The sequence below is a fragment of the Cupressus sempervirens genome, chromosome 1 (genome assembly GCF_028749045.1).
Source record: "Cupressus sempervirens isolate cs-2001-9-10 chromosome 1, ASM2874904v1, whole genome shotgun sequence".
NCBI lineage: Eukaryota > Viridiplantae > Streptophyta > Pinopsida > Cupressales > Cupressaceae > Cupressus > Cupressus sempervirens.
In genome coordinates, this window is record NC_143118.1 from 5,694,657 (window position 1) to 5,706,789 (window position 12,133).

Below are 12,133 nucleotides of genomic sequence, written 5' to 3' on the forward strand. Positions count from 1 at the left end.
TCGCACCATCCATCCCAATCCAATCCTATCAAGATCCTGCCCAAAAGCATATTGACATCCCCCAAAGTATAAACGAAGATATCCTCGCACCATGTCTTCCATCCATAATGTAGTCACCATCTGCACCATCTCCAAAACCTCAAGCCATACCTCCTCTACTATAGGATATCTTTTCATCCCATCAGCTAAATCAATATCCTATCCTACCATCTCCTCCACTCCATGCTTCCATCTTACCACCTATCCAAGCTATTCCACCATCTATAATCTATCCTCTTGGTTCACTTACATTCATCCATGGTGGCCTCCTCTCAGCAGAAGAATTGAGAACAATATCTCCCCGTTGCAGTACATCTGAGAAAGCACTTCCACCATTTTTTGCAAGAAAAAAATATCCTCAGCTAGCTCAAATGCTCAATCGATGGCATTATCAAGGTCAAGGTTTAGGACCACAAGAGCAAGGAATCAGAACGCCTATTATTGCACAAAAGAATCCAGGATTTCATGGTCTTGGATATGTATCCAAAGGCTCACCATCTAAAAGTGTTGGTACACCACACCCCCAAACCAAGCCTATCTCCAAACCCACCATGCCAGCCTCCCATCACTCCTTCAAGAAATCTTATGTCATCCCCCCTCCACCATCTTTGCAACCCAAAACAATGTACCATATCCCCCCTTCATCTGCTAAATCCATTTTGGGTCCCTATGTCCCAAAATCTACCATCCTCCATCCTCCTATCAACCGTCATAAAAATCCTATTCCATCCATTCCTACGCAAGATCAACAAAGGCACATATCAGGGCACATCATCCATCATCATCCCCCTACACGCTCTTCCATACCCTCTCCATCTTACAAAACTTCTCCTAACCATTTTCCCAAAGCTTACCACAACAATGTGAATGCCAAATTCAAAATGCATAAAGCTAAAAATCCACATCATAGGCAATCATATGTCTATTCTAAAAGACATACTCCAAAAAGGCAAAATCCAATCAAAGAATGCAAAACAATGCAAAAGCCTATGAAAAGAAAATCCAAAACCATGTGGATCCCAAAGAAAAAAGTTGAAACCCAATGCATAATAACATCCACCATTGCTAATCCCCCATCCAGTGACTCGTGTCCCCCATCTCCTAACTCCATCTTGGGTGCCTATATCCCCAAGCACGCTTCCACAAATCCTCCATCAAGCCCACATCTACCATCTATCCCCCATATGCTCTTTTCACACTTGTCCCAACATGTGCCAATGTTGATCCTGCAAGCATCCCCATCTCATGCTCCTTTCCAACCTTTTCATCCCTCCATATCCTACCATCAATCCCATCTAATCCAATCTATTACATAAATCACACATCCGGTGTACCAACAGCTAGCAACAAAATTGAACATTCCAATAGCTAGTGAAAAATCCCAAGGAAAAAGCCAAAAATAGTTGAAGAAAGCCAAAATCATTCCAGCTAACTCCAAATTCAAAAAGTCAAAAAATAAAATAAAAATAAAGCATCCACTGGTGAAAAATTGGCAATTCAAGCGCCTTGGACAAGTACCATGATGAAAACTTGGCAAACAAGCATCATGTGTAATCCAGCCTTCCCCAACTTAGCCTATCATCCTCATGCTTTTGGTCACATCTTGTCATCCAGCTCCATCTTCCAATCTATCCACATATCCTCCACCCTCCAACTTCCATCTCACACCATCCACTTATCTCCTGCAGCTTCAGCCAACCATCATAGCTATCATCCATCTCCCTAGCACTTTCAGCTTTTTCCATTTTAGCTTCAATCCTATCACATCCATCATAAGACCTCCTTCCACATGTCATCTTCTGACTAGGGGCATTGTATTGCTTGGAGATCTTGTCTTGTCCATCCTCCCTTGTCATTGGCATCTAGCTCTAGGCTATCCTCATGTAAACCCAATGTCATCTCTTTATATCCATCATAATCCTAGCTATCTACCGTCCTATCCAGCCATCTCATCTAGCTCCTCTAGCTATCCTTGGTCACAAAATCTCTCATCATCATTAGGATGCATCCTCCCCAAATTCATATCTTCTGCTATCACCCCATCCTTAGCTTTCGCATCTTGCACAACATCGAACCATCCCACTATCCTATCATCCTGAGCTTTTGCCTGCTTGTAAATATCTTGGTCAGCTTCAGTTTGTAACATGTCTTGGTCTGTCAGCTTGTACATCCTCTTTAGCTTAGTACCATTGTATCTATCCAGCTTTCGTGTCAGTTTGTCCTTGATCAACATCTTGCACACATCGCACAACCCTTGGTTAGCTATTTCAATGCATCCTTTAGCTAGATCTCCTGTCACCAAAGTGTTATCCTTCTTAGTTCAGCTTGCCAGACGCATCACTCATCCAAATCCACCAGCTTAGGTGCTCTCCGATAGGTCCTTGTAGGATATAGCTTTCCTCATGTCTGATCTTGGTCCGTTAGTACCTCGTCCTACCCATCTCGTTGGCAAACGGTTCTCTTTTGGATTTTCGCTTTCTTTTGATTTGGGATCTTCCCTTTTGGGTCTTGAAGTATCTTTTCCAAGCAATCTCCTTGTTCCCTCCTCAAGGTTTCCACGATCTTCCATATCATGGTATGCTGCAAATGGGGCAATCAGAGTGTAAGGTCTTGATCATGTCTTTTGCTTGTTTTCTTTTTCTGCTTGTGGGTTCCCTAGTATCATTTTCACACTGTTTCCTCTGGGATTCATGTCTGATACTGGGGCAATCCTTGCGTGTTTGTTTCGAGTCAGTTCGTTAGTCCTTTGGACGGTTGGTGAAAAGGCCTTGATGTTCTTGGTAACCTTGGAAATTAACCAACAGTCCTATAGCAAATCTAGTGCTCAACTACATGGTGGTACTTCTCTTTGAAGTATCCCCTTGCTCAAAAAGCTTCAATGGATTCCCTTCATCTCCATTATCCCCCATCCATATCCAACACCTATCCCAGCTTATGCATCAGTATCTCTTTGAATCACTCCTCACGATTAGCTTTAGGGATCCACAATCCTAGTCTTAGGGATCCACCAAATCAAATCAATCCACCAAGCCTCATCTTTCGAGATCCACAATCCTAGTCCTAGGGATCTCCGAAACCCATCTTCTGCCAATCTGACTCTTTGAAATCCTGTTGCATCAGCTTTATCATTCCATTGTCCATCTCTCTACCATGGATTCCTTTTATAGCACTTTGCTCCTCCATCCCCCCCCCCCCAATCTTGGAAAGTCTTAAACTTGTTTTACTCTTGTGCCCCTGATTTCCCTTTATCATTCTCCCGTGGTGAGAGTTTGAGCTAATTCAGCCCCTTCTCTTTGCCAACCTGTGTCTCAGCTCATCTCGATTTCTTGTACTTTTCAAGAAGTCGTCGAGCCTCATTTCTCTCCCCGCCGCCTTCTTGAGGGGGCATCATCTAAGTCTAGTCTCTCCTCTTCTTATCTGAGACTGGGCAACCTTGTTGCTAAAACATCTTCCTCATGTCGTCTTCATTCAAATTTCTTTGAAATAGTGTTGCCTCAACACTATGTCAAAGAGGGGCAAAATCTAGACACCTAAATTTGAATACACCGCTTTGGTAATCCTATTTAGTCATCTCTAAAGGCATCATTAATTAAATTTCTATTTAATTAATCCTTTGCCATCCCCTAGCTGATTAATTTAATTAATCATCTATAGTCCTAATTGATAAATCAAATAACCTATTATTTATCAATTAAATCCTTTTCTTCTATCTAATTCCAAAAATCTCCATTTATTAAATAAATCTATTTGATAAATAAAATCCTCAAATCCAAAAACCCCTAACTTATCTCTAATCCTCCATTTAGCCTAATCCACCCCATCCACCCATACTAACCAAGCTTAGCCACTAACTCACCCACCCTCATTAATGCCATCCACTTGCACATCTCTAACATCCCTAATCTAATCCTAAACCCAAGCCTAATCCACCCCCTAATGTTGTCACATTCCCTAAACAAGTTTAAGACTTTCCTAAACCAAATCAAAGTCTCCCCTCAAAAATCCTAACCACCAAGTCATGAGTGCTCTTACAAACCATAAAAGACTCTTACAAGCCCACTCATGACTCTTACACCCATCTTTCACACTCTTCCCTCTTCCACACTCATTCCTCTTACATCCCTCTTACATACTCAACCCCACTCATCATGCCTTTAACCAACCCTTTACCCTACCCTCTCACACTCATCCTCCTCGTGACAAGTGTCACCTTCCCATTGGTGCTAAACAAGCACAATCCATGTGCTCTCCTTTGAGTGCATCCTAGCCCTCCTTAAGCCTTCATCTCTCCTTGCATCTTAGCCCTCCATCCCTTAAACGCTTAGCCTATAAATTGAATCCCCTCCCAATCCATTAAAAAACAACAATCTTTGAGCTAAAGTTATCATGCCCTTTTGAGAGCCAAAATCCATACTCATACCCTTATAATGCCAAATTGAGAGCTCACAAAGCTACCAATTTGCCATTTACCCATCTCCACCATTGAAGCAACATTTGAGTATTTGAGCATACATCCCCAATCTACACATAGACACATCTCAAAAACAAGAGAACAAATCTCATTGAGAGAGCTTATCCATGGCTCACATTCTCATTTGAGTTTGTCTTCTCTTTGTCTCTCTTATATGTTATGTTAGTTTAATGTGTAAATGCTTTCATTGAATTAGTATTTCTAGCACATTAGATTAGTGTATACAATGCTGACATCATCAGAATCCACACTTTTATCTAACCTTCAAACCATCATAAGTTTCACATTCGATCTCTGTTTTTGATGAAACGAACACTATTGGAAAGCTTTCATCGTGCTATTCATTTTGAAATCCATTGTTGACCACTTTCGAGATGGTCTGATTTTGCCCCTTATCTAGTCCTCTGGTCTACCTCTTGACTAGAACTTTGACCGAGCGTAACTACTGCATACAAGTTCCTTTTTCGCCTGTTCAAGTTGCATCGGGTTCCATTCTTTGAGCTCTTTGCACTGATGCTGAATTTGAGAGATTATGAGACTGTTGAATTTTTGGCCTTCCAGATCCACTTGGATCAACTGTGCATTGCAATAAATACACATCGTAGGCTTGAGGAAACTATTGATGATGACCAATTACCCAGAGACGTTTTATTATGTAAACTTCAACATGTCTTGCTTACAACAAACCTCTGGGTCACTGCTGGTCTTGTTAATGGATCTCTTGGAGAGGTAAAAGATATAGTGTATCCAATAGGATGTAAACCTCATTTGTTGCCTTCATATGTCACTATAGAGTTCAGTAGTTATACTGGTCCACCTTGGGATCCTAAAAACCCAAAAATCATTCCGACACAACCCATTTTTCGAGGCAATCATACACAAATACCTCTTGCCACAACCTAGGCTATCACTATACACAAATCACAGGGTTTAACCTTAGGTAGGGCTACGATTGATTAAGGTAGAACTAAAAGACAAGGCCTCACCTTGACAATCTCTAGAGTCAAATCTATCTAAGGCCTTCATATAGAGCCTTCCTTTTCTTTTGAGCACTCTTGTAAGATGAAAAAGAATCCATACAACATTATTATAAAGAAAGAAGAAGCACATTTGCACTCAATCTCACATCAAGACCATATCTTTGAAACTACTTCTACAGAAAATGGTAATATCTGCCATTCTACAAATTTCCATTTTTTTCATTTACTTGTGTCTTTGCATGGCTTCCTAAGTAATTCACTACTCTTTTCTATAGGTTGACACTTATTGGATTCAAAGAAGGTGTTCATACACAAAAAAATGCTCAAGAAACTTTCAGGTATTTCAGGGCTCTTTTGATTGCTTCTAGAATTTCACTACATCTATATTTACTAAAATTGCCTCATATCTACTTGTTCTTAAGAATTAATTTTATTTTTGTCTTACATACAGGTTTTTGCTGCCTTGCCACAAATAAGATTCCTATTACATTTCTATTTACAATTTCAAAAAAATTTAAAAAATTGCAATTCAAATCAACTCTTTAACTAAGATGTCCTACATTAAATCAAATATTATAGTTGTACATTTTTTGAACCTCCAAAAAGATATGTCAAATGTATATGCCTCTATTCTATATATATAATCTACGCTACCAGTTTAATATATTTCTTTTAAATTCACATCTTTTTAATCTATCTTTTCTTAAAAAAACTATTTTGTAAATTGTAATCTTAGTATATTATTTATTAATAAAAAATGACTATTAATTATTAAAAAAAATTGACGTACCTCTTGCACCTCTCTCTGGAACAAGTGATAATTTTCATTGTATCAACATTAATTAAATATGAAATAGTGAGAGGAGGGAGAGGATGCCGAGGTGGGCAAGCCTCCCCGAGCCTTGTCGGAACAAATAGTAGATTTTATTGTAACTTGATCAGGTGTGAACGTTCACAGTAAACTTGTTCAAGAACACAATTTAGTGGGGGGGAAATTTAAAGGTTGAAACCCATGATGACTGGGGACCAGCGCTGTTGAAATTGAACCAAAAACAAAACCTCATGCGAAACAATTCAGTACGATTCTTAATATATGTCGTCAAACAGGGGCACCATTCTCAAAACTGAACTGGAAATTTTAAAAACGGACTACACGCGGGTGAATCCAAAACCGCGTGAAGCTTGTAAAAATTATCTACAGATACCATATTACTACAATAAAAATCTTCCTTTCCATTAAGTATTAATAATTAGTCGACCATTAATTTACAGCGACAGAAAAAGAAAGGTAGCTAAAACGCAGTCTAAAAGCCCGCATTATAAAGGTCGCACGGCCTTCCCCAAATGGTTTTTTCAGAGTCGCTATAAATGTCACATTCGATCCAGAAGAAAATTGGTCTGACAGGGGAGTGTATTTAAGTGATGCCCAGCAAGAACTAATGGCGGTCGATCGGAAGAGCGAGGCCAAGATGAGGCTCAGCGTTAGCAGGGCACAGCTGATGTTTCTGTTGCTCTGTTCGTTCCTTGGAACCAGTATTGCAGGTATTTTACTGTTTACAGGATTCAAACTCGGGACCTGATAGAGCGTTTCTGATTTAGTGGTTATGCTACTGTAACTTATAGGATTTGACCTCGGGACCTGATAGAGCATTTCTGCTTTAGTGGTTCTTGTTTATGGGATTCGAACTCGGGACCTGATAGAGCATGTCTGATTTAATGGTTATGCTACTGTAACTTATAGGATTCAAACCCGGGACCTGATAGAGCGTTTCTATAGGATTCGAACTCGGGACCTGATCGAGTATTTCTGTTGTTTTTATATTTTTGTAACTTATAAGATTCGAACTCTGAACCTGATCTTCTGATTTGATGGGATTTGTGGTTGCAGGGGCATTCGTGGGAGTGAACATCGGCACAGATGTCTCAGACATGCCGTCGGCATCAGACGTCGTAGCGCTGCTGAAGAAACAGAACATTACTCATGTCCGCCTATTCGACGCGGATCGTCAGATGCTTCTGGCGATGGCGAACAGCAGCATTCAAGTCATGGTGAGCGTGCCCAACAATCAGCTTCTGGGCATCGGCCAGTCGAGCTCATCGGCAGCCAATTGGGTTAACAAAAATGTGGCCGCCTTTTTGCCCAACACCAACATTACCGCCATTGCAGTGGGCAGCGAAGTTCTAACAACCCTTCCCAACGCTGCTCTGGTCCTGGTTCCAGCCATGAAATTCCTTCACAGTGCACTTGTTGCAGCCAATCTTGATGGCCAGGTCAAGGTAACAAGTCCCCAGGCGACCGATATAATCCTCGACCCTTTCCCGCCCTCGAGCGCGGTCTTCAATTCCTCATGGAACCGTGTCATGACGCCCATGCTTTCCTTTCTGCGCGACTCGAATTCTTTCCTCAGTCTCAATGTTTACCCTTACTATGTCTATGTGCAATCCAATGGCATTTTCCCGCTCGATTATGCTCTGTTTCGCGCTCTCCCCGCCAACAAAGAAGCTGTCGATTCCAATACTCTGCTCCACTACACAAACGTCTTCGATTCCTTGATCGACGCAGCTTATTTCTCCATGGCCGCCATGAATTTCACCAACATTCCAGTGTGGGTTACAGAGACCGGATGGCCCTCTAATGGTGGCCCTACCGAGACCGACGCAACAGTCGAAAACGCCGAAACCTACAACAGCAATCTCGTTGTCCATGTCCTTAACAACACGGGAACCCCAAAACACCCCGGCATAACCGTCAACACATACATCTACGAGCTCTTCAATGAAGACCTCAGGAGTGGGCCTGAATCGGAGAAAAATTGGGGGCTTTTTGCAGCCAATAGCACGCCCGTTTACTCTCTCACTGGTACGGTTTCGATTCTCGCCAACGACACCACCGGCGTGAGTTTCTGTGTGGCCGTTTCAGGGACGGATGCTAAGCTTCTTCAGGCGGCCTTAGATTGGGCCTGCGGGAGCGGCGGAGCTGATTGCCAGGCTATTCAGGACGGCGGGAGTTGTTATGAGCCTAATACTGTTGCGGATCATGCTTCTTATGCCTTCAACAGTTATTATCACAAGATGGGCATGCAAACTGGGTCTTGTTCTTTCAACGGGGTTGCCATGATTACTCCCAATGATCCAAGTAAGTTGGGGATTTTATTGGTTCCTTTTCAGTTCTTTAGATTAAGGTGATTTCATCTCAGGTCTTAAGCTTCTCGTGTCTAGCGAATTGGGCTTAATGGGCGCACTCTGTTTTCTTATCTTGCAGGCCACGATTCTTGTAATTTCACCGGCAGGTAATAGTACCCGATTTCCTCTTAAACTCTTGTAGCTTCAAAGTTTTCTGTATTAGTATGATTGCAGAAACCAAAAATTGACTTCAGTAGATTCAGTGGGGATTAGCAATTTTGTAGAAAGTTGAATTGTAGTCCTATTATACACTCTGTTGCATTGGATTAGCAATTTTGTAGAAAGCTGAATTGTAGTCCTATTATACACTCTTGCATTCCATTTAACGGTCATGTGTCTTGTGCTACTGTCTGAGAGTGTATGTCGTATTGTGTAGCTCAGGCTTCCCTGATTTTCTTCTCTTTCATTCTCCTTGATTCGAGGCATTCCTTCGATTTAAATTTTTTGAACTGTGCCCGAGATTGTGTCGTCCGATTGTTTTTCGACTGTTTTACTGAATCCTGTCCATGAATTTTCCGATGATAGAGGTCTGTAGTGGAGTAAAGTGCATTCTGACGTTGATGATTGTTCAAATATTTGAATAATCGCCTCGATCTGGAATGCCTTTCTATCTATTCGCCATGGGGCATTTGATCTGTTTCTCTTTTACTATTCACAGCATAGGATTCACGGTATTCTCTTTTTAGTGCCCGATGAGTTGTATAATGTCAGTGCTGCAGTGCACCCCTTAACTGTTTGTAAATTCTGCATTCTGACATGCTATTTTATAATAAAGGTTTCTGTCGATTGTGCAATTGGGACAGATCGTACTTAGGAACAAAAATTTGCCAGCCTCTTCTGGGTTTGTAAAAAACGCCTCTCCTGAGATACTTTTTTCTAAGCTATCTCACGGGTCTCCTTTCCTCAAAATTAAGCTGGTTTAAGAGCAATCAGATTTAATGTTGATCATCATCGTTACTGGTTTAGAATCTAAATTGAACTTTGTCTTAACATTTGGAATCACAGAGACGTAACCCATCATTATTAGAAAAATTATATTGGACTTGAGGATCCCTTCCTGTAAAAAACTATCTTATTCTAGAAACAGGCAATTTGGGTATTCTTTTTCAGGAAATACAGACAGGACAGCAAAATTAGTGATCAACATTAATTGTCAAAGAATAGTTTTAAAAAGCAGCTTCAAAAAGTCTACTGTTCTTGCACCCTTTGTCTCCGAGGGTGCTTATTTTTCTAATTGGTTTTAGCCTTAGCCTTACGAATGTGCTTTGGAACAGTCTATACATATCAAGAGGGGTTTGTAGTTGTACACAACTTGAAGTGCTATACTAAGCATTGCTTGTAAAATGTAAGGTGCCATCCATGCTTCTACATGTTTATGATTGATACTAAGCTCTCTGACAGATTCTCTTTCCTCTTTTGTTTAGCCCTGTTGGCTTTTTAAGTGCCTGTAAGTGTACATTTGCAGGAGCTGTCTATACCAAGGATGGTTATGAGCAATCAACCATCATGGCATGGCAGCGATCTGGATACTCGCGGGTCTCTGTTTTGGTACTGTGTCAATTTCCTTGTGTTCAATGCAAAAGTTTCAGTCTCCTCCAACTACAATTATGAAAGGAGAACCTTTAATATGATGGGGTTTTTTTGGGTAGTCACTACATGGTGTGATTTTGGCCTGTTACGATTGCCTAATCTTGATATATATAATTATTATTAGTGTTAAGATTGCCTAACCTTGATATATATATAATAGTTTACTATGGTAAAGATTACATGAAGTAAAGATGTACTGGTAAAATCCCTTCTTGCAGGACTAATGATCTTTATTCAGTTGAATCTTGATTGCAATATCACAATCTATTCCCACACATTTTTTTCCTGTTTGTTTTGCAGCAGTAGCACGAACACAACAAATGCCACGGTCAATTCTACATCTACTTTGGGCGGCATCAGCAATAGCTCCACAAGTTCTGCTCATCATCATCGATTCCAAATCCACCCCATTTTTTACCCAGTGGTTGCTCTTCCCTTTCTACTCTGGAATCTCCCAGATTTGTAGGACTTTTCTTGATGGATTACTCAGAAGAGCAATGGAGGGCTTATTCATTTCTTCTACAGCATCATGTGGAGGAGAATTGGGCCGTGCATTTAACAGGTACACAAGTGATGAGAATGAGAATCATCGCTGTAATTTTGTCAAGAGGCATAATCATCTCATTCGAATAGTTACTTACTTTGCAGAGGGCACAATTTTATTGTCAGATCAGAGACATTACAATTTGTCTTATTACGAGAGTTGTATGAATGTATTGTCATGTTTACCACCACGTGTACATGTCAGTGTTATCGGGTGGAGAGATTGGTTCGTCTCATTCATTCACTGTCCCCAATTAGAATGGTATCTCTATGTTGGAGTATTGAGATATATGATTGTACCATGCCAGGCACCCTGGTTTCTTTATTTAATTATTCAATTAACGAATGAGCAAAATACATTAAAGAATTGTAGTTCACAAATAGTGAAACTAAAATTAAAATTTAGCACGGCGGGAACACAAATGTTGTGGGAACGAGGTCTCGATTTATTAAATTCTGATCAATATTAAATTTTATTAAAGTATTTATGTGGGCCGGGTCTAGCTTTATGAATTTCTCTTTATTTTGGATGCTGATGGCATGGACGGTCAGGTGGGCCAAGAACATGTATAAAAAACAACGAATTAGTTCTGTATAAATAATAAATATCATTCAGCTAATCGATGGGTGCGCAAGTATTAATTTAGACTTTACATAGCATATGCCGCACTCTGCCGTTTTGGTTGGTGGTTATTTTGTTCTATTGACAATTGATGTTTTGATTAAATATTAACTTTTTGGTTTTAATAGTGATGGTAAAGTTTCCCACATGGTTGGGGTATGTCTATGGGGTATGTCTATGCCGGCATCAAAATGGCATTTTATTGCTTTTAAAAATTAAATTAAAAATCATTTAAAATCTGTTTTATAAATTTAAATTTAATAAAAATTACCGTTTTGATGCTGACATAGACATTGCCTCTCAATGTTGAACTCTTCAATACAAACATGTAAGATCAAACAATAAATGAAGAATATATGGAAGGTCATACATCATATAATAGACACCTTTCATAATAGAAAACAGCAATAAAAATTTGAAATATTTATAAAAAATTAAAAATATAGATCAAAGATATTGTGCACAATAAATTTTTTCTGATTGAATCCATAAATTGTTTCCTGATTGAATCCATTCATAATAGAAAGCAGTAAGATTTTTTTCCCATATATATATATATATTCTATAAAAAAAATTATAGATTAAAGTTACATTGTAGAGTAAATTGTTTTATAGAAAGCTAAAATCCATCTACTTTATATTAGGTTCAATTGAAGTTCCATTAAATGAATTTATACTAAGCATATCTATATGCACATATATTCA

The 12,133-nt window shown here is 39.7% G+C and overlaps 1 protein-coding gene across 2 annotated transcripts; it reads left to right on the plus strand.

Annotated features, from left to right (window-relative positions):
• Positions 1–6,932: 6,932 nt before the first annotated feature.
• On the plus strand, positions 6,933–11,173 carry LOC149575859 (glucan endo-1,3-beta-glucosidase 3-like). 2 transcript variants are annotated; one of them, XM_089815808.1, is made up of 4 exons: positions 6,933–7,032; positions 7,379–8,626; positions 8,753–8,780; positions 10,564–11,173. In XM_089815808.1, the coding sequence occupies exons 1-4, from the start codon at positions 6,960–6,962 to the stop codon at positions 10,727–10,729; spliced, it is 1,515 nt and encodes a 504-aa protein (XP_089671934.1). In that variant the 5' UTR covers positions 6,933–6,959; the 3' UTR covers positions 10,730–11,173. The 2 variants fall into 2 exon arrangements, with proteins under 2 accessions (XP_089671934.1, XP_089671935.1); XM_089815809.1 differs by having other exon boundaries at positions 10,567–11,173.
• Positions 11,174–12,133: the final 960 nt, after the last annotated feature.

Bases quoted from the DNA above. Each gene is read 5' to 3' on its own strand.
- LOC149575859 (XM_089815808.1), top strand. From the start codon at position 6,960: ATGAGGCTCAGCGTTAGCAGGGCACAGCTGATGTTTCTGTTGCTCTGT. The intron at 7,033-7,378 runs GTATTTTACTGT...TTGTGGTTGCAG, and splicing joins CCTTGGAACCAGTATTGCAG to GGGCATTCGTGGGAGTGAAC. The intron at 8,781-10,563 runs GTAATAGTACCC...TTTGTTTTGCAG, and splicing joins TCTTGTAATTTCACCGGCAG to CAGTAGCACGAACACAACAA.